We start from the raw sequence: 22855 nt of genomic DNA on the forward strand, positions 1-22855 counted from the left end.
CAGTTTGTGTTTCTCTCTTTCCATGTAGTGTCTGTGCATTTAAATATTTATGCAAAATCTCTGAAATTAAAAATGTTACATCTCTGTTTGACAATGAAAGTTGACACGTGTGTGTGTGTGTGTGTGTGTGTGTGTGTGTGTGTGTGTGTGTAGCTGTGCTCGGAGCGTCGTCCCATCAGACACTACTGGTTCACCTCTTGGCCTGATCACCACATCCCACAATGCACCGCTCCTCTGCTGAGACTGGTGGACGAGGTGGAGACGTACAGCAAGTCCCACCTACCGCCAAGCTGTCAGCCAATCACAGCCCCCGTCCTCGACCCTGGACCAATCGTCGTCCACTGCAGGTTGGTTTCTGATCAAACATTGGTGCTTGTGGAAGATGTGTGAACGTTCACAGCTGATGTGAGAAAACTCAGAGTACATCTACAGACCTGATTTATCAGAAACATTTTCTTTTAAATACCTTAAACTGTGTTCGAGGATTCAAAAGACAAAGTGAAGCAGCGATGTGTCTAAATAAATATCCTTCTTGTAGTTTCTGGTATGTTTGTTTTTTATGACCCTCGCCAGCAAGGTCACAATAAAAACACAGAAAACAGAAGATAAAAAGTCTCTTAAACTGTTGGAGAAAGTCGTAGGTTGCTTATTCACGCACTGTTTGCTAACAGGCCCCCACTGCTGCCACAGAAGCAATGTTGTTGGATTTGCAGAATAGTACAAATATTTTGAGAAAAGGGTCAAAACGTTATTGAGAAAATAATAAAAAAGTGTGATATTACAAGGAAGAAAAGTCGTTATGTGACAAGGAGAACATTATAATATTCCAATGAAAATAATTCTAATATTAAAAGGGAAGAAAGTCGGAATGTTACAAAACGTTTCAGACATCTGAGTATTGGCACAAATATCTAATATAAATATGACAAAGTTTTAACTTCTCCTTTCATACTTTTTTTCGATATTCTGAAAGTTTTTCTTTGCTCTTAAAATCTTGTATTTTTCCCGCTACAGTTGCCCTAACACTAATAACTGAGTGAACATGTGGTTGGTTTGTAGAAAAGGGTTCTTTAAACTTGCTGTTTCTAAAATAAATCCGTAGATTACCGTCCGGGTCACTGAACAGTAAAACCAACTTGTGATGCGACAAATGTGTGGAAAGCTACTTCCTGTTTGAGGGCATGGACCGTCGCACCTGAGCTGCCAACCGCAGCTGAGAGGACACATGAAAGAGTCGAGTGTGCAGGCTGTGGCGGGATCTGACCAACAGTGCGTCTCCACATGCAAACAAGCACTTCTGTGTTTCTCTGAATACAACTAGAGAGAAGAAGAAGATCAAACGACTCAGTAGTCACGTCGAGAACACAGAGGAGGAAACACAGAATTTAGATATGAAACCAAAACCTTTCTTACTTCGTACTTCTTAACACATGATGTTAATGTTGTTTAACTTCGACAGTAACATCTTGTACATTGATCTGAAAAACACTCTTTACTTTATTTATTTATTCATTAAATGTATTAAATGTATTAAATGTATTACATTTATTTATTACATTTATTAAATGTATTTATTAAATGTATTTATTACATTTATTTAATTTATGTACAATTTCATGCAATTTGCAAACGGAAAAACAACAAATATATTTATAAAAAAACAAAAAACAAATCAACAAAAAATACAGTTAATAACGAATATTAATTTCTGCAAATTAATATTCTGTTCCCCACACCACCATCATAATCATTGCGTTTTCATTTCATTTTATGATTTTAATTTATCATACAGCAGCACCAGGGTCTTTATGAAAGTCTGTCCAGGTGAACATCCTCCGTCATCTCTCGTCTGCACGACTGTCACGTCCTGTTGTTCCACATTCATGCACCGCGTCACTTCAGGGAGACGTCTCTTCATCTTACAGTTTGAAAGCTGATATGATGTTGTATAAGATGATGCAACATGAATGCGGTCAGATATGGTCTGTTTTGTATGCTCTGTGGGGGACTGACAGCTGATTGTAAATCTGATTAAAGACACATGTTACTGTGTTTAAACGACTCTTAGAGATGATGTGAAGATGATCTGGTATCTCCCTGTCAGGGTTTAATAAATGGATTTTTAAAAACCTCTCCTCTCCTCCTCTCAGTGCAGGTATCGGCCGGACAGGTTGTTTTATCGTCAGCAGCATCGGCTGTCAGCAGCTCAGAGAAACCAGTCAGGTCGACATCCTGGAGACTGTTTGTCAGCTTCGACTCGACAGGTGGGATCTGACCAGTCTGTCCTGTCTCTCTGTATCTCATCAGTCTGTCCTGTCTCTCTGTATCTCATCAGTCTGTCCTGTCTCTCTGTATCTCATCAGTCTGTCCTGTCTCTCTGTATTTCATCAGTCTGTCCTGTCTCTCTGTATTTCATCAGTCTGTCCTGTCTCTCTGTATTTCATCAGTCTGTCCTGTCTCTCTGTATCTCATCAGTCTGTCCTGTCTCTCTGTATCTCATCAGTCTGTCCTGTCTCTCTGTATTTCATCAGTCTGTCCTGTCTCTCTGTATTTCATCAGTCTGTCCTGTCTCTCTGTATCTCATCAGTCTGTCCTGTCTCTCTGTATCTCATCAGTCTGTCCTGTCTCTCTGTATCTCATCAGTCTGACCTGTCTCTCTGTATTTCATCAGTCTGACCTGTCTCTCTGTATTTCATCAGTCTGTCCTGTCTCTCTGTATTTCATCAGTCTGTCCTGTCTCTCTGTATTTCATCAGTCTGTCCTGTCTCTCTGTATTTCACCAGTCTGTCCTGTCTCTCTGTATCTCATCAGTCTGACCTGTCTCTCTGTATTTCATCAGTCTGTCCTGTCTCTCTGTATTTCATCAGTCTGTCCTGTCTCTCTGTATTTCATCAGTCTGTCCTGTCTCTCTGTATTTCATCAGTCTGTCCTGTCTCTCTGTATTTCATCAGTCTGTCCTGTCTCTCTGTATTTCATCAGTCTGTCCTGTCTCTCTGTATTTCATCAGTCTGACCTGTCTCTCTGTATTTCATCGGTCTGTCCTGTCTCTCTGTATTTCATCAGTCTGTCCTGTCTCTCTGTATTTCATCAGTCTGTCCTGTCTCTCTGTATTTCATCGGTCTGTCCTGTCTCTCTGTATCTCATCAGTCTGTCCTGGCTCTCTGTATTTCATCAGTCTGTCCTGTCTCTCTGTATTTCATCAGTCTGTCCTGTCTCTTTGTATTTCACCAGTCTGTCCTGTCTCTCTATATTTCATCAGTCTGTCCTGTCTCTTTGTATTTCACCAGTCTGTCCTGTCTCTCTATATTTCATCGGTCTGTCCTGTCTCTCTTTACTTCACCTGTCTGTCCTGTCTCTCTGTATTTCATCAGTCTGACCTGTCTCTCTGTATCTCATCAGTCTGTCTTGTCTCTCTGTATTTCATCAGTCTGACCTGTCTCTCTGTATCTCACCAGTCTGACCTGTCTCTCTGTATTTCATCAGTCTGTCCTGTCTCTCTGTATTTCATCGGTCTGTCCTGTCTCTCTGTATTTCATCAGTCTGACCTGTCTCTCTGTATCTCATCAGTCTGTCCTGTCTCTCTGTATTTCATCAGTCTGACCTGTCTCTCTGTATTTCATCAGTCTGTCCTTTCTCTCTGTATTTCATCAGTCTGACCTCTCTCTCTGTATTTCATCAGTCTGACCTGTCTCTCTGTATTTCATCAGTCTGTCCTGTCTCTCTGTATTTCATCAGTCTGACCTCTCTCTCTGTATTTCACCTGTTTGTCCTGTCTCTCTGTATTTCATCAGTCTGACCTGTCTCTCTGTATCTCATCAGTCTGTCCTGTCTCTCTGTATTTCATCAGTCTGACCTGTCTCTCTGTATTTCATCAGTCTGTCCTTTCTCTCTGTATTTCATCAGTCTGTCCTGTCTCTCTGTATCTCATCAGTCTGTCCTGTCTCTCTGTATTTCATCAGTCTGTCCTGTCTCTCTGTATCTCATCAGTCTGACCTGTCTCTCTGTATTTCATCAGTCTGTCCTGTCTCTCTGTATCTCATCAGTCTGTCCTGTCTCTCTGTATCTCATCAGTCTGTCCTGTCTCTCTGTATCTCATCAGTTTGACCTGTCTCTCTGTATTTCATCGGTCTGTCCTGTCTCTCTTTACTTCACCAGTCTGTCCTGTCTCTCTGTATCTCATCAGTCTGTCCTGTCTCTCTGTATCGTCTCTCTGTATCTCACCAGTCTGTCCTGTCTCTCTATATTTCATCGGTCTGTCCTGTCTCTCTTTACTTCACCTGTCTGTCCTGTCTCTCTGTATTTCATCAGTCTGACCTGTCTCTCTGTATCTCATCAGTCTGTCTTGTCTCTCTGTATTTCATCAGTCTGACCTGTTTCTCTGTATCTCACCAGTCTGACCTGTCTCTCTGTATTTCATCGGTCTGTCCTGTCTCTCTGTATTTCATCAGTCTGACCTGTCTCTCTGTATCTCATCAGTCTGTCCTGTCTCTCTGTATTTCATCAGTCTGACCTGTCTCTCTGTATTTCATCAGTCTGTCCTTTCTCTCTGTATTTCATCAGTCTGACCTCTCTCTCTGTATTTCATCAGTCTGACCTGTCTCTCTGTATTTCATCAGTCTGTCCTGTCTCTCTGTATTTCATCAGTCTGACCTCTCTCTCTGTATTTCACCTGTTTGTCCTGTCTCTCTGTATTTCATCAGTCTGACCTGTCTCTCTGTATCTCATCAGTCTGTCCTGTCTCTCTGTATTTCATCAGTCTGACCTGTCTCTCTGTATTTCATCAGTCTGTCCTTTCTCTCTGTATTTCATCAGTCTGTCCTGTCTCTCTGTATCTCATCAGTCTGTCCTGTCTCTCTGTATTTCATCAGTCTGTCCTGTCTCTCTGTATCTCATCAGTCTGACCTGTCTCTCTGTATTTCATCAGTCTGTCCTGTCTCTCTGTATCTCATCAGTCTGTCCTGTCTCTCTGTATCTCATCAGTCTGTCCTGTCTCTCTGTATCTCATCAGTTTGACCTGTCTCTCTGTATTTCATCGGTCTGTCCTGTCTCTCTTTACTTCACCAGTCTGTCCTGTCTCTCTGTATCTCATCAGTCTGTCCTGTCTCTCTGTATCGTCTCTCTGTATCTCATCAGTCTGTCCTGTCTCTCTGTATTTCATCGGTCTGTCCTGTCTCTCTGTATTTCATCAGTCTGTCCTGTCTCTCTGTATTTCATCAGTCTGTCCTGTCTCTCTGTATTTCATCAGTCTGTCCTGTCTCTCTGTATTTCATCAGTCGGTCCTGTCTCTCTGTATTTCATCGGTCTGTCCTGTCTCTCTGTATTTCATCGGTCTGTCCTGTCTCTCTGTATTTCATCAGTCTGTCCTGTCTCTCTGTATTTCACCAGTCTGTCCTGTCTCTCTGTATCTCATCAGTTGGTCCTGTCTCTCTGTATCTCATCAGTCTGTCCTGTCTCTCTTTACTTCACCAGTCTGTCCTGTCTCTCTGTATCTCATCAGTCTGTCCTGTCTCTCTTTACTTCACCAGTCTGTCCTGTCTCTCTGTATCTCATCAGTCTGTCCTGTCTCTCTGTATTTCATCAGTCTGACCTGTCTCTCTGTATTTCATCAGTCTGTCCTGTCTCTCTGTATTTCATCGGTCTGTCCTGTCTCTCTGTATTTCATCAGTCTGACCTGTCTCTCTGTATTTCATCAGTCTGACCTGTCTCTCTGTATCTCATCAGTCTGACCTGTCTCTCTGTATTTCATCAGTCTGTCCTGTCTCTCTGTATTTCATCGGTCTGTCCTGTCTCTCTGTATTTCATCAGTCTGACCTGTCTCTCTGTATTTCATCAGTCTGACCTGTCTCTCTGTATCTCATCAGTCTGTCCTGTCTCTCTGTATTTCATCAGTCTGACCTCTCTCTCTGTATCTCATCAGTCTGACCTGTCTCTCTGTATTTCATCAGTCTGACCTGTCTCTCTGTATTTCATCAGTCTGTCCTGTCTCTCTGTATCTGATCGGTCTGACCTGTCTCTCTGTATCTCATCAGTCTGACCTGTCTCTCTGTATTTCATCAGTCTGACCTGTCTCTCTGTATTTCATCAGTCTGACCTGTCTCTCTGTATCTCATCGGTCTGTCCTGTCTCTCTGTATTTCATCAGTCTGACCTCTCTCTCTGTATCTCATCAGTCTGACCTGTCTCTCTGTATTTCATCAGTCTGACCTGTCTCTCTGTATTTCATCAGTCTGTCCTGTCTCTCTGTATCTGATCAGTCTGACCTGTCTCTCTGTATCTCATCAGTCTGACCTGTCTCTCTGTATTTCATCAGTCTGTCCTGTCTCTCTGTATCTGATCAGTCTGACCTGTCTCTCTGTATCTCATCAGTCTGACCTGTCTCTCTGTATCTCATCGGTCTGTCCTGTCTCTCTGTATTTCATCAGTCTGTCCTGTCTCTCTGTATTTCATCAGTCTGTCCTGTCTCTCTGTATTTCATCAGTCTGTCCTGTCTCTCTGTATTTCATCAGTCTGACCTGTCTCTCTGTATTTCATCGGTCTGTCCTGTCTCTCTGTATTTCATCAGTCTGTCCTGTCTCTCTGTATTTCATCAGTCTGTCCTGTCTCTCTGTATTTCATCAGTCTGTCCTGTCTCTCTGTATTTCATCAGTCTGTCCTGTCTCTCTGTATTTCATCGGTCTGTCCTGTCTCTCTGTATCTCATCAGTCTGTCCTGTCTCTCTGTATTTCATCAGTCTGTCCTGTCTCTCTGTATTTCATCAGTCTGTCCTGTCTCTTTGTATTTCACCAGTCTGTCCTGTCTCTCTATATTTCATCGGTCTGTCCTGTCTCTCTTTACTTCACCTGTCTGTCCTGTCTCTCTGTATTTCATCAGTCTGACCTGTCTCTCTGTATCTCATCAGTCTGTCTTGTCTCTCTGTATTTCATCAGTCTGACCTGTCTCTCTGTATCTCATCAGTCTGACCTGTCTCTCTGTATTTCATCAGTCTGTCCTGTCTCTCTGTATTTCATCGGTCTGTCCTGTCTCTCTGTATTTCATCAGTCTGACCTGTCTCTCTGTATCTCATCAGTCTGTCCTGTCTCTCTGTATTTCATCAGTCTGACCTGTCTCTCTGTATTTCATCAGTCTGTCCTTTCTCTCTGTATTTCATCAGTCTGACCTCTCTCTCTGTATTTCATCAGTCTGACCTGTCTCTCTGTATTTCATCAGTCTGTCCTTTCTCTCTGTATTTCATCAGTCTGTCCTGTCTCTCTGTATTTCATCAGTCTGACCTCTCTCTCTGTATTTCACCTGTTTGTCCTGTCTCTCTGTATTTCATCAGTCTGACCTGTCTCTCTGTATCTCATCAGTCTGTCCTGTCTCTCTGTATTTCATCAGTCTGTCCTTTCTCTCTGTATTTCATCAGTCTGTCCTGTCTCTCTGTATTTCATCAGTCTGTCCTGTCTCTCTGTATCTCATCAGTCTGACCTGTCTCTCTGTATTTCATCAGTCTGTCCTGTCTCTCTGTATCTCATCAGTCTGTCCTGTCTCTCTGTATCTCATCAGTCTGTCCTGTCTCTCTGTATCTCATCAGTCTGTCCTGTCTCTCTGTATCTCATCAGTCTGTCCTGTCTCTCTGTATCTCATCAGTTTGACCTGTCTCTCTGTATTTCATCGGTCTGTCCTGTCTCTCTTTACTTCACCAGTCTGTCCTGTCTCTCTGTATCTCATCAGTCTGTCCTGTCTCTCTGTATCGTCTCTCTGTATCTCATCAGTCTGTCCTGTCTCTCTGTATTTCATCGGTCTGTCCTGTCTCTCTGTATTTCATCAGTCTGTCCTGTCTCTCTGTATTTCATCAGTCTGTCCTGTCTCTCTGTATTTCATCAGTCTGTCCTGTCTCTCTGTATTTCATCAGTCTGTCCTGTCTCTCTGTATCTGATCAGTCTGACCTGTCTCTCTGTATCTCATCAGTCTGACCTGTCTCTCTGTATTTCATCAGTCTGACCTGTCTCTCTGTATTTCATCAGTCTGACCTGTCTCTCTGTATCTCATCGGTCTGTCCTGTCTCTCTGTATTTCATCAGTCTGACCTCTCTCTCTGTATCTCATCAGTCTGACCTGTCTCTCTGTATTTCATCAGTCTGACCTGTCTCTCTGTATTTCATCAGTCTGTCCTGTCTCTCTGTATTTCATCAGTCTGTCCTGTCTCTCTGTATCTCATCAGTCTGTCCTGTCTCTCTGTATCTCATCAGTCTGTCCTGTCTCTCTGTATCTCATCAGTCTGTCCTGTCTCTCTGTATCTCATCAGTTTGACCTGTCTCTCTGTATTTCATCGGTCTGTCCTGTCTCTCTTTACTTCACCAGTCTGTCCTGTCTCTCTGTATCTCATCAGTCTGTCCTGTCTCTCTGTATCGTCTCTCTGTATCTCATCAGTCTGTCCTGTCTCTCTGTATTTCATCGGTCTGTCCTGTCTCTCTGTATTTCATCAGTCTGTCCTGTCTCTCTGTATTTCATCAGTCTGTCCTGTCTCTCTGTATTTCATCAGTCTGTCCTGTCTCTCTGTATTTCATCAGTCTGTCCTGTCTCTCTGTATCTGATCAGTCTGACCTGTCTCTCTGTATCTCATCAGTCTGACCTGTCTCTCTGTATTTCATCAGTCTGACCTGTCTCTCTGTATTTCATCAGTCTGACCTGTCTCTCTGTATCTCATCGGTCTGTCCTGTCTCTCTGTATTTCATCAGTCTGACCTCTCTCTCTGTATCTCATCAGTCTGACCTGTCTCTCTGTATTTCATCAGTCTGACCTGTCTCTCTGTATTTCATCAGTCTGTCCTGTCTCTCTGTATTTCATCAGTCTGTCCTGTCTCTCTGTATCTCATCAGTCTGTCCTGTCTCTCTGTATTTCATCAGTCTGTCCTGTCTCTCTGTATCTCATCAGTCTGTCCTGTCTCTCTGTATCTCATCAGTCTGTCCTGTCTCTCTCTCTGTCTGACGTTTAACCCGATCTGTGCAGGGGTGGTATGATCCAGACCACAGAGCAGTACCAGTTCCTGTACTCCACACTGGCCCAGTACAGCTGCCAGCTACAGCACAACCAGGTACACACACACCGACACACAGACACACAGTCACACGCACACACACACACACACACACACACACACACACACACACACACACACACACACACACACACACACACACACACACAGCTGTATGTAGGTCAAATGACTGACAGTTTTTTCTCACATTGCCACGATTTCATTTCAGACGTGTTTCCAAGCATTTTCCCTTCTGACTCGTTTATTGATGGATTTTATGGATTATCACAAAGAAACAAAGAAATATCCAAAGGAAGGATGACATGTTAAAGTGAAGACACATATTTGCAAAGACACTTGTTTCAAACATGGTCTCAAGAAGAACAACGAAGCACAAGACATTTAAAATAAAAACATAAACAAAGACAATCCTGATGTCCAGAAAAGCAGCATCACATAAAAAACACACAAAATAATCCCACAACCAAAAACAAGTGAATTAAAATAACAATGTATTTGCAAATTTCACTATAAACTATGAGGCGATCAGTTCAGGTCATCGCTAACAATCTGTACAGCATACGACTCCCTCTGTCTAGTGGTTCCCAACCTGGGGGTCGGGACCCCCAATTAGGGTCGCCAAAGCTTCCTGAGGGGTCGTGAGGCCTTTAAGTGGTGTAGGACTATTTATTTATTTTACATATACAGTTGGAATCTGCTCAAAATTCATCCAAATCGCTTGTTTACACAGATTTCCTGCAGTTATTGCGTTTTGGGTTTATTGTCACAGCAGATAGTTAAACATAGTGTTTCTTCGTCACCAGGAGCAGAACCAGAACCAGCAGAACCCAGAGGAGCAGGTCAGCATGCAGCTTCAGAACCTCCAGCTAGACAACACACAGAATGGGTAGAACTGATATCGTACAGAACCTGGAGAACCAAAAAGGCCCGGTACACACCTAAAGAAACCCAGGAGGCCTCAGAAGCAGCAGTGACCGGAGAGATGGAAACAACAGAACTGAACGACAGCAGATGGACACCAGCAGCCGAACCCAAAGCACTGAGCGCTCACACACGAGCCGTATCAGAAGTGTCAGGATCTCACAGGAAGCCCAGAAGATGTTTTGGTCGTCATGTTCACACTGGACTGTCACCGTATCAGATTTTCACTACATGATTCTCAAAAGAATTCACGATAACGATGTTATCACGATATCTACAGAAAATTTGAAAAGATAAATAAACAATAATTCATCTTGACTGCGTTTTGTCTCTTTTTTGGCAAATGAATTAAATGAATTTGACAAAATTGAGAATGGAAAGAAACAGAAACTCTGACTAACCGCTTTCAAATCTCTTCTTAAGACTTTTAAAGACTTGTTTTTATGGCTTTCTTCTTTTTCTTTGTATTTATTTGATTGACATTTAATTGTTTTGTTTAACCTATTGTACAGTTTAAACTCTTAACATCTCTCTCATCTGTGTCTTTGCCTCATCTGTCTTCATGTGTTCATTTTGTCTCAATCTTGCTTTAAGTTGAGGTGCTAAATAAAGAAATAAATATATATACATATATATATAAAACCTTACCAGAGTGAACTATCAACAATAATTATGATAAACTTAAGTAATTAAAATAAATAACAGTGTGTGCAGTAAATAAGGTTACAACAAGCGTAATGAAAATGTTATGTTTAATTTAATATAGCTTATTTCATTCATTTATTTTCTTATTTAATAAAATGATATGTAATAATAAAAAAAGACAATTTAGTTGTTAAGCTGGCATTGGATGAAAGCACAACAGCCTCAAGTGTTGCCACAGAGTAGATTCGACACAGAGTCCGGTGATGATTAGAAACTGAACAAAGGTTTCAGCTCCAGGTACAAAACAAGGCCTTAATGTTAATGAAGAGAATCATAATTGTAAGTATCTTGTATCAAAAACAGGGGGCAGTGTTTCCCTCACACAGCAGGGTTTACCTCCTCTCTCCTCTTTCCTCTGCTCTCCTCTTCCTCCTCTGTCAACCCCACCCAAACAGGAAGAAGAGCCGACAACCTGCTCCATGCCATGACTGTATGAACAGAACTGTGCATGTTCTTATGATCCATATCTACATGCTGCTCACAGAATCAGGATCACATTGATTGGTTTTCATACAAGGAATTCACCTTGGTGTTTTGGTGCATAACAATAAACATAGTAAGAGAAAATTCAAATGAAAAGCAAGTGGCCTACTGCAAAAGTCAAGAAACATAAATATTGATCAGGGAATGTTCAATAATTCAGTCAAATCAAATACTATAACCAATAGAAAGAGGACACAAGATCATAAACGCCGCTTGTGTTTAAATCTACAGTAGCTTAACTGCTTATATAAAATGTATGTCTATGTTTGACCTTTATTTGACTAATAACGAAGACAAACGGTCTGTTTATTTTGAAAGGATACACCGGATGTGATGTGATGTGTAATATCTGACTTGACGGAGCTGGTAGGAAAAGGCGTAGCTAGTAAACATCACAGAAAGTCAAAATCACACAGCGGACATTAGAGCCTGAAAACACCGACTGATTACATACTTTCTTCGGTTCATATAGAGTCTGTCGGTGTCGTCCGTTTTGCTGTAACCGTCCGTGGTTGTCACAGGGACTGTCAGCGTCCAAATAAAAAAGACTGTCGGGGCGTTAGCCAGCTAGCTAGCTAGCATAGCCACCTAGCCGTAGCAGCAGCCGCAGCTAGCATTAGCATTAGCATCAGACGACAAAGATGATAGCGCTAATCAACAAACTGCTGGACTGGTTCAAGGCGCTCTTCTGGAAAGAAGAGATGGAGCTGACCCTGGTGGGGCTGCAGTACTCCGGGAAAACGACCTTCGTCAATGTGATAGCGGTAAGTGTGTAGGCTAATCTTTGCTAACGCCAGCTGTCAGTTAGCATCTGGCTGCATCCATTGTTACCCTGCAGTGGTGAGGTCAGCTAGCTGTCGGTGTTCGACTCCAGCGAGACGGTGAATGGTTTAACTTCATTTATAAGTCACATTTTTATTAGCTAGCTGTGTTTGTGTCTGAGAAAAAGATGCTGTTACTGTTAAACATCTGCACCGGCTCTGATGTGCCATTTAAATGAGCACAGCTGCTTTCACATCTGCACCGGTGGATGTTCTTAACGTCCACCATAATGTAACGTTAGAGGGTTTTTGTTTTTTTTATCAGCATGAAAAGGCCGTTTTGGAGCCCTTAACCCCCCAACATTGGTGCTGTGAGCAAGGCCGGAGGTAGGGTTTGATGTCTGGTGTTAGAGGATCTATCACCCCCCTCCTGTCGGAGTGACCTTCCCTCCCCTGTCAAACATCAGCTGAGTCCCCCCGCTTACATCCACCTCATGTACTTCCCGTGCAACATTTCATTGTTGGGTGACCCACTAACATAGATCTTTACCTTTCCTCCAAAGAGATATATTTTTTGGAAGTGTTGGCCTTCCTTTTAGAATCTGAAATGCAGACTCGAGCCTGACTACTGCTGGATCTTTGAGGCAGACATCCGTTTTGAAGACTTTAGATCATAACACATTGCCCAATATTAACTTTTTTAATAGTAGGGATGCAACTATCCAAGTTTTCTCTCCTGGTACAGATTCTGATCGCTCGGCTCTCTATTTACCAAATGTAAAATGTGTCTTCTCAGTGTGTGTGGAGCTCCTGTTGTGTCTGACAGCAACAACACAAACTAAAGAACAGGTTTTAATGTGGATCTGTGACATCCGATCCTTTATTATAATTTATCTCTATTTCTGAAATGCAGTTTGTGGTGCGGATCAGAGCCCCACTGGATTCTTAAAATGTTTAAAAAACATGATAATGATATGTTGTCTGATGTTTGCTCGGCCTCCGGTGTCGCTGCTCATAGGCTTCTTACTACTTTTTAAAGTTACTATAATTTTTGGAGAAAACATATAACATTATTATATTTGACTGATACTGCGATATCATTCTTATTGGAGGGAAGGATACTTCTTCAATATTTCATCATTATTCTCATGTTCATTGAATAATATATTAAAATGATCTGTGATCTGCACCAAACAGTTATTTTTTCTTAACTCAGCAGAACATGATTTGCAGGCCGGATGTCTCTGCAGCACCACGATACTTAATTCAGAATGGTCTTTTGACACATTAACAAATATTGCACCTCCTACAATATGGATATTGCACTAGTCAATATTGCGATTTGGATAAGATCAGTTGTGCAGCCCCATCTGTCCACTTATCAATCATGCCGTTCTTTTGAGTCGCAATGTTTCGCTCAGTGCTATCGCTAACTATATTTCACTGGCCCAACCCTGCGCAACACTTCCTGGGTCCTCAGCAATTCACCCAACAAGTGAAGTCAATCGGAGGAACAGTAAAAACAACAACCAAAGGACAGACGTACGTACAGAGACTTATAATATAACAGCATAATATAATATAAACAAACATTTTTGTATCTCTTATATCTGGCTTTGTAGATGACCACAGTTGAAAAACAACCTTGTCAGAGCTACAGAGGAAAGAAGTCCAAACTTCTGGTTTTATTGGGCATTTTATTCCTTTTTATTAGCGAGTTGTGAGCAGAGAGATGACAGGAAGTGAAGGGAGGGAGAGACGGTAACGGCTGCACTGGAACCCAGGAAGCTGCAGCTGCCATCTTAACCCCTCACTCACCCGGACACCGGGACCTTTGGCATTTCTGTTCCAACATTCCTGCTACATATCATGCGACATGCAAATCAATAAAGTGTGTGTGTGTGTGTGTGTGTGTGTGTGTGTGTGTGTGTGTGTGTGTGTGTGTGTGTGTGTGTGTGTTTCAGTCGGGCCAGTTCAGTGAAGACATGATTCCTACAGTTGGATTCAACATGAGGAAGATCACGAAGGGCAACGTCACCATCAAGGTTTGTAGTTCCTCTGCTGCCGGTCTGAATCATGTACTTTATTATCATTTGGGCTGCAACTAACAAATATTTTCATTATTGATTAATCTGACGATATTCTCGATTAATCGATTTAATATTTTGGTCTATAAAATGTCCATCCCAGTTTCTCAAAGTCCCGCAGATATCTCTAAATGTCTTGTTGGTCAAAAACGCAAAGATATTCAGATATTAAGATATAAACATGACAAATGACAAGACAAAACCTCAACTTCTAAAATATTATAGACCGAAAGATTAATCGATTATATAAATAATGGTAAGTTGCAGCCCCAACACACTCATTGCCCTCTAACTCCGCCCTCTCCCCGTGTCTGTAGTTGTGGGATATCGGAGGTCAGCCTCGCTTCAGGAGCATGTGGGAGCGTTACTGTCGAGGAGTCAGCGCTATCGTGTAAGTCCTGTTTCCTAAACCGTGGTTACTGTCCCCTTAAACGGGTCGCTGGGACGTCTCTGCCGACAGTGATGAGGCCGGAGAGTCACGCACGTTTCTCCACCAGCGAGAGAGCTGTTGAGCTTTAAGTGTAACATTCGAAGCACCTAGAATCAGGATGCAGTCTTGTGTCGTATTGACCCAGAAATCAAATCAAAGGTGCTTTGCATGTTCAGATGGAGTGAAAGTGATGTTGATGTTTCTACAACCTCGCTTAGTTGTCCCTGTCCAGTTCAGCAGGATGTAGAAGAAGTCAGCGATCGTAAGATAATGCATTTGTTTACATCACTGTTGTGAAGGATGTTTTCTTCCCGTTGTAGCTACATGGTGGACGCAGCCGACCCAGAGAAGATCGAAGCCTCCAAGAACGAACTCCACAACCTGCTGGACAAACCGCAGCTGCAGGGAATCCCTGTAAGAACACCGACGCACACTGATGCCGAGCCACAGCACACACACTTAGACCAGAACAGAGCTGACTGGACCAGATGAGAAACTAATGAGACCCAACCGAGCCGGACCAAACCTGCTTGGAACGCACTCAATAGATTTTAAACGTAACAACCAGCGAGTGAACAGACTTAAACTGAGTTAAAGTAACACAAGCTGTCGCGCTACATGTGCATTTGTTACGATAACGCTACTTATTAAACGATAGTGAATCAACAAACATCTACTGTTGGTCTCATCACAGAAGATTCCCAGAAGGAGGTAGAGATGCTCCTGAAGAAGAACTTTCTTTGTTTAGTGACAACAATAACCGCTTACTTTGCTTAACAATCTGTAAACTAACACACCCACACGGATCATCCAGCGCAGACACAAAACTTTATTTATCCCGAGGCAGTACAACACACAGTCGGAGACCGTATAAGGTTTACAAAACAAAAATAAAGAATAGTGCAACACTGTTATATAGACGTGTGTATAGAGATGCATGCAAGAGATCAGGTGCAGTAACTTCAGCTGCTGTTATCTCCAAGAGGCAGAACATCGACTGCTCACTGATGCATTATTCTATATGAGCCACAGAATCACGTTCTGGCTTCAGTGACACATAATTGGATTTCCATCTTAAAATGCTTTCTGGATGCATCTACACTTTATTGAGATCAGATTTCTCCCCGAGCCTCCACAGATGCTCAAAGTGACTCGGCGGCTCCTGACTGAACCTTTTGGACCAAACTCGACTAAACATTAACTACCAGCCGCCCACTGGACCCGACGCCACCAGCAAACGCGAGCTGTGCTCATATTTGTAAACAGGGAGGAAATGTTTTGGTGATGAAAGCTTTATGGTTTTGGGACCTCAGCACTTTGTACCTTCCTCCATAATTCACCCACGAAGCGTTCCTTACGCAGCGTAAACAAATAAAAACTTTGTATTTGACCTGCTCAGGTATTTCTGAGACGTCACTGAAGTCTGCAGTCTCATCAGTGATGAAACGTTGTCTCGGGACTAAAGTGAAAGCATTATTCTGGGATGTGTTCAGCTGATGTGTCGTCCTCTTGTGTGTCTTCAGGTTTTGGTTCTGGGCAATAAGAGGGACCTGCCAGGAGCTCTGGATGAGAAGGAGCTCATAGAGAGGATGTAAGTCTCAGTCTGAGCTTCACGTCACCATTATTACATTATCGACTGATCGTTCAAAACATGGACATGACCTCTGACCTCTGACCTCTCTTGCTGAGCTAATGTTTGTTTTCAACTCTAGTAAAATCAAATCAGACAATGATTTCAGCCAAGTGCTAGGATTGCCACAGACATGGCTTCCACAGCGCCTTTGAAAGGGTATATATATATTATATAGTAATATAGATAGAGAGATATATTATAGATTTAAGATAAGAGAGAGGAGAGAGAGAGGAAGAGAGAGGAAAGAGGAGAGAGGAGAGGATAGAGGATAGGATAGAGAAGAAGGATATAGATATGATATGAGATATTTATGTTCTGTATTAGGAGAGTAGAGAGGTATACTCTAGATTGAGAGATGGATATAATTATCTTCTAGATTATATATATATATTGATATTATATTATTATGCTATTATATATTTATTTATAATATTAATCTATTAATTATATATTACGAGGTATACTATATGTTATATTATTATATTGATATATTATATATTATATGTATATGATATGATTATTCAGTATATTATATATATGAGATATATTATAATATATTATATATTAAAGATTATAGATTATAGATTATATATAATATATATATGATATATATATTATCTATTATATATTATCTATTATATCAGTGGCTCTTAAAGTTACATATAATCTCATTTATTGCCATTCTTTTCAGATAAATGTAGTCAACTAAAAAGTACGATTATTTCCCCCCCTGAAATATAAGTAGTGTAACATGTAAAATACTCGTGTACAAGTACCTCAACTTAGTACTGAAGTACAACCACCAGCTGCAGTCGGTGCATGTGACTGGTTAGTTTTGTTCCAGTCGATCAGGAAACAGACTTTGTTTGGACTTCATGCTCGTGAAGACAAACAAGGAAACATCACAGATTAGAAACATGTTCATGTTTTTCATGTGTTCATAACTCGAGTTACGTTTGAAATGATTCTGTGTGTTTAATCAGGAACCTGTCGGCCATCCAGGACCGAGAGATCTGCTGTTACTCCATCTCCTGCAAGGAGAAAGACAACATCGGTACGACACACACACACACACACACACACACACACACACTTATACTTGTGGGGACCCTGGTTGACGTTATAAATATATATTCCCTGAACAAGTTGTCCTCGTGTACAACAATGACAACAGGAGTTTGAGTACCTTCAGCCTGTAGGTCATTGTTTCATTCTGTGAGTTCTACCTGTGAACCAGCCGGAGGCTTTTACTGTGACGCAGCTGCAGGAAGTGCAACACATGTATGACAGTTAGTGGGCCTCCATGAGAAGGTCTGCTCTTTCATTAAACCCGTCTGTAAGTTTTAAACGCTCCAGTGAACGTTGAGCAGCAGGTGAGAGCCAGCACAGCTCCAGTGTGGCGTCCAGGTGAACGTAAGGAAGGAGGAAGAATGGATCCAGGTATAAAACAAGATTCTTATCTTCGAAGATTATAAATCGATTCACAACCCAGAAGAAGCTCCATGTTTCTACTGATGGACAGTCGAAGTCAAAGTGGTGTCAAATGTTTTTCTGTGATTTGTTGGAAATCTACACAGAAGTTTTAGTTATTTTGTGACTTCAAGCCTCAAATGTATTTGCTACAGCATTTTACGTATAACTTGAACTTGTTATTCTCAAAGTCACTGAAGTTTAGCATGAATAAATGTGTGTTTATATTAATGCAATCAAATCATTTCAAATATGTAAACTCTATAATCTCACACACGTCGCTGGAGGATCCCCTGACATCAGCCCTCCTCTGTGTCCTATTAGAATCGTTATGTTTATTGTTCAGGTGTTCTGCGTTATTCTGAGTCCGTCTCTCGTGTGTAAATGTTGCCAACGATCGAGACGTTTGTGAACTGGAGCTCCACTGACGAGGCGCGGTCATCCCCGTCACGCCGTCCAATGAGAACACACAGTTACTCTTAGGTCACATTTTCCTTTTCTGTCTCTCTCTGTCTTCCTCCTGTATGTGTCTGTTTCTCCACACACACACACACACACACACACACACACACACACACACACACACACACACACACACTTCCTGTCTGTACACACTGCTGACGCCACATCTGTCTCTCTCTACAGACATCACTCTTCAGTGGTTGATCCAACACTCCCGGACTAAGAGGAGTTCCTGAGAACAGACACGCCCCCCCAACAGAACAGGCCACGCCCACCTGTCCTAACACACACACTTGCTCTTTAATCAAACCCCATAACCCCCCCCCCCCCCCCCCCTCCATCCACCCCATCCTTGTATTTATACTTCCTACCCCCCAGGTACTCTCGCCCCTTGAGATGCACTGATACCTCATTTTTGTTTTTTTTATTGAATAAAGTATCAAACTGACCCAGAAGCAGATCCAACATGTCAGAAACCAAAGCACAGCCTCGGGACCAGCTTCCTGTTTCCTCGTGGGGACGAACGTGTTCGTGTCGTCGGGGTTTTAAAATGATTACTCACAAATGTTCTGGCATTTCTCGACATGGATGGAGAAGTGAGTTTAGAAGGATTTGAAGAAGCGTCTTCAGTTCACCCGCACATCAGCGCACACAGGAAACAGGAAGTGAGATTCCCAGGAAATGCTGTGAACCTCCATTTCTGACCTTCAACTCTTAGTTCTGAAGGAGTTTACGTCTTTATTTATAAAGTAGCTGACGTGTCATTTCACCCAAATTACAGAACACAAACATTAGTTATAGGGAATATTTCCCCCGCTAGAAAATACTCCCTGAAAACAGTCGACAGTAAGGTCTGTAGATTATCCAAAAACCAAAACCATCTGCCTGGATAGATACGAGAAGCAAGAGAGAAAATATCTTCATTTTGTAATTTGTGTGAACTGACTCCGTGTTTGATACTGACGACAGGAAAGTGGTATCAGTGCGTCTTCACAGATCCACACGACAGCTTCTGATCCTGACCCAAACGCAGGTAAACTGTCGGCCATTTTGACTTTTAATCATGAACATAACCTGTAAAAAAAAGGCACTTCCAGTCAAGACACACTGAGCACTGCTAGTGGGAGCCTGTTGTGTGGATCTTCCTCAAACGTTCCCATGGTCCTCCCCTCCCCCACCTTCATCGCCAGTAACCACAAATCTGCCTTCATCATCATCTCCCTCCTCGCTTTCCTCCTCTGTTGATTTTCATTCCTCCTTTCTCCCCGTCTACCTCCACATTGCTCATCCATCCATTCACACCTCCATTATTTCACATTTCTATAATCCTGAGAAGCCCCTCTTCCTCCCTCGCCTGTCGTGAACTGCTCGTCCTCCTCGGTGTCCCCTCTCTCCTTCCTTCCTTTCTTAGTTTTGGATGTTACCTTCTTTCTCTTTCCTTGTCGCCAAGCCCCGCCCTTCGCCGTCTCTCTCGCGCTCCTGCCGAGCGAGGGATTAAAAACCTTTTTATTGCACTGTTGATTTTGGTTTTGTAAGATATTAATAATGAGAATAATGTTAATAATCTTCTTATTGTGACAACCTGGTCTGTCCAGATTTAAGGAAGTGGTACTCTAACTGGAGAAGGAGAAATGTTTTTGTTTCTGTTCATATCTCTGTAATAAGCTTTTTATTTCTTATTTGTTTTATATTGTTACCATTTTTTTTTATTGTTGTTAATTTTCTTTTGACTTCACAAGTCGACTCTGGATGTGAGTTGAGTGTTTTCTGCTCTGAGACGTCTGCTGATTGGACCTGGGGTGTCATGTGATCAAATGCACCGTTCACACATCATGTCGGATAAAATGGAGCGATGTAATTAATTAAGCGTTGAAACTCCCACATATTAAATGTTTATTTTAAAAATCGATCTATTTAAAAGTTTTCATCCATTTATTTTCATGAAACAAAACACGTTCTGGATTTGTTTTCTGATTATATGAGAAAACAAAATCTCTTCATCTCAAGACGCAACATTATATGGAAGACTGGCAGCCAATAATAAAACATTTTAATTTAATATGAATTATTTGCATTTTTTTGTTTCATAGATTGAATGAAAATGTCGTCAAAGGATCATTTTAATGTTTGAACATGAGAAATTAAATCACAATGAGGAGGAAAGTGTGCAACTTTACTTTGCATTTGTATTTAAATTACATCCTGGTCATAGATCGTTTCTAATGACAATTAAATACAAATAGATTTGTCATATTTCATATTTTGTCAATTTCTGAAAACGAGACCTTGAATGACGGAGATTTTAGAAATGAGCTAAAATCAGGACACAAGTAAAGGTTGCACTTTGCCTGACCATTTTTAAATGTTCGAGTTCACATTTAATTTAAATAATATTCACTGATAATTATTCAAATTTTAATTTTGGTGGTAATAATTCATTTTCAAACAAAGAAATGACAATTTGATTTAAAAATCTTTTAATATTGGCAGCCATAGACTTCCACACCAAATGGTGTTTACCAAATGTTTGTATTTATGGTAAACCTGATGGGATTTTGGTTTAAGGATTTAGACTGCTGACCCTGAACGATGCTACACAAGGACATGACTATACATTTATTTATATAATCAGATTGTTGGAATATATCTGTTTTCCATCAGCTCATGGTGAATGTGAAGGATCTTTTGTTTTTGTGTGTGAACGTTACCATTTTCAAGCATTAAAACCTTTAGCTAGCTAGTTAAGTATCACATTTAGTGTTAAAACAGCATCGACTACAGAAAAACAAAGCAAGTATTGAAGTGTATACAGTTACAAAAATATATTAATCTAATAAAAATGTGGAGGTTTCAAAATAAATATTGAAAACCAGATGAAAGGGTTTTCATCCAAAGAGACAAAACGTTAGCACGTACCGTCGTACAAAGATCGCCGTTCGCATTATGCTTACATCCTCACGCTATTTTTACACTACTTATATGTTCCTGTTTGATTCTTTTGCAATATGTTGGTCAGCTCTGTTCTCCTATTGGTTCACATCACGTTCTGACACGTCCTGGTCCTGACAGCAGCCAATCAGAACGCAGAACAATCGGTAAAAGGAAGGAATGCTACTATCTATGTTATTCTGTAGTAAGTTTGTTTTGTTTAAGAGCGGTCCAACTGTCAGCGTGTGTGGGAGATTACACTTTTCACTGTCGGGCCAAACAAGGTCAGTCTGGCTTAAATAAGGGCGAAGTACTCCAACAATTCAAAGTCCACATTTAGACGTGTATATGTATAAGTACGCTCCAAATGTCCAGTTCAGAAATGTTCTCGCTCTGCCCGTTTCATCAGTGATGCTGCCCTCAACAACGCGACAACAATCCCCAACAACGCGACAACGATCCCCCAACAACGCGACAATGATCCCCCAACAACACGACAATGATCCCCCAACAACGCGACAACGATCCCCCAACAACGCGACAACGATCCCCCAATAACATGACAACGTTCCCCCAACAACGATCCCCAACAACGCGACAGCGATCCCTCAACAACACAACAACGATCCCCCAACAACGCGACAACGATCCCCCAACAACACAACAACGCGACAATGATCCCCCAATAACATGACAACGTTCCCCCAACCACGCGACAATGATCCCTCAACAACGCGACAACGATCCCTCAACAACGCGACAACGATCCCCCAATAACGCAACAACGATCCCCCAACAACGCGACAATGATCCCTCAACAACACAACAACGATCCCCCAACAATGCGACAACGATCCCCCAATAACACAACAACGATCCCCCAACAACGCGACAACGATCCCTCAACAACACGACAACGATCCCCCAACAACGCGACAACGATCCCCCAATAACACAACAACGATCCCCCAATAACACAACGATCCCCCAACAACGCGACAACGATCCCTCAACAACACAACAACGATCCCCCAACAACGCGACAACGATCCCCCAATAACACAATGATCCCCCAACAACGCGACAACGATCCCTCAACAACACAACAACGATCCCCCAACAACGCGACAACGATCCCCCAATAACACAACAACGATCCCCCAACAACGCGACAATGATCCCTCAACAACGTGACAACAAGTATTTTAGTTTTTCCTGATGGTCACCTACAGTCACCTGTTATGACTGAATCCTCAAACAGAAGTGGTGATTTTGATATGTAGTTTCCAGCAGTGATGCTAAAGCTGCAACACGGTTGTTCCTCCCTCTGAAGCCCGACAGTGTAAAGCTGCTTATTTCTTAATAACTACCCCGAGCCGTTTATCTGAGGGAGCTGTGTTCATGAGCTGGAAGTACCAGCAGGCTCCCTGAGGAAACGACAAGAAGCACAATTCACACCAATTGGATCAAATAGCATCGTTTTAATTACAAGAAGTCAAAATTATTGTTTCGGAAAGTTACACAAATTGACAAAAATGATTTTTTATGTGCATTTAAATCCAGAAAAAACAATAAGCGGAGTCTCGCTGGAACAGGACAGATTGAAGCTGAAGTTTAAGTGTCACAGCAGAGCGACGCCTTCAGACGACGTCTGTTGGTATTTTCTGAACTTGTTTATCGGGTCGAACATGTGAACCAATGAAATCTCCCCTTCAGCTCTGTTCTGATTGGCTCTGGTCTTTTCTGTTTTGCATGCTGAGGGCAGGAATTGTTCTGTCTGTGGGACCTGATGAAATAACTGGTTATTTTGCAATTTTCCCAAGAAAATGGCCTTAATCCAGTGTGTCAACCTGAGTATTAACCTACAGAAAAGTAATGTAAGTACATGACATGAAATGTACGAAAAAAAAAAAAGGTGCAATAAAACAGAATGATCAACA

The 22855-nt window shown here is 41.8% G+C and overlaps 2 protein-coding genes across 3 annotated transcripts in view; both read left to right on the forward strand.

The window, feature by feature from the left end:
• The window catches only part of LOC115010828 (tyrosine-protein phosphatase non-receptor type 7-like), a 15258-nt gene extending 4995 nt beyond the window's left edge, over window positions 1–10263 (forward strand). Inside the window, exons 5-8 of the mRNA XM_029435655.1 lie at window positions 154–347; window positions 2151–2264; window positions 8987–9071; window positions 9839–10263. Coding sequence (XP_029291515.1) covers window positions 154–347; window positions 2151–2264; window positions 8987–9071; window positions 9839–9925 — 480 coding nt within the window. The 3' untranslated portion in view covers window positions 9926–10263. The remainder of the gene's footprint in view (window positions 1–153; window positions 348–2150; window positions 2265–8986; window positions 9072–9838) is intronic.
• A 1212-nt stretch (window positions 10264–11475) lies between these two features.
• On the forward strand, window positions 11476–22855 carry LOC115010827 (ADP-ribosylation factor-like protein 8A). 2 transcript variants are annotated; one of them, XM_029435654.1, is made up of 9 exons: window positions 11782–11908; window positions 12231–13447; window positions 13620–13796; window positions 13837–13950; window positions 14310–14383; window positions 14743–14836; window positions 15946–16013; window positions 17039–17109; window positions 18171–22855. In XM_029435654.1, exons 3-9 carry the CDS (start codon window positions 13782–13784, stop codon window positions 18221–18223), a joined length of 489 nt encoding a protein of 162 aa, XP_029291514.1. In that variant the 5' UTR covers window positions 11782–11908; window positions 12231–13447; window positions 13620–13781; the 3' UTR covers window positions 18224–22855. The 2 variants fall into 2 exon arrangements, with proteins under 2 accessions (XP_029291513.1, XP_029291514.1); XM_029435653.1 differs by lacking the exons at window positions 12231–13447; window positions 13620–13796 and having other exon boundaries at window positions 11476–11908; window positions 13870–13950.

Source organism: Cottoperca gobio, chromosome 7, assembly GCF_900634415.1.
Source record: "Cottoperca gobio chromosome 7, fCotGob3.1, whole genome shotgun sequence".
In the NCBI taxonomy this organism is placed as follows: Eukaryota; Metazoa; Chordata; class Actinopteri; order Perciformes; family Bovichtidae; genus Cottoperca; species Cottoperca gobio.

What these genes read in the sequence shown, in the direction of transcription:
- LOC115010827 (XM_029435653.1), top strand. Translation starts at nt 11,786, where the DNA reads ATGATAGCGCTAATCAACAAACTGCTGGACTGGTTCAAGGCGCTCTTC. An exon ending in CCTTCGTCAATGTGATAGCG is followed by an intron (nt 11,909 to 13,869) that starts GTAAGTGTGTAG and finishes TGTGTGTTTCAG; the next exon opens with TCGGGCCAGTTCAGTGAAGA. An exon ending in AGGGCAACGTCACCATCAAG is followed by an intron (nt 13,951 to 14,309) that starts GTTTGTAGTTCC and finishes CCGTGTCTGTAG; the next exon opens with TTGTGGGATATCGGAGGTCA.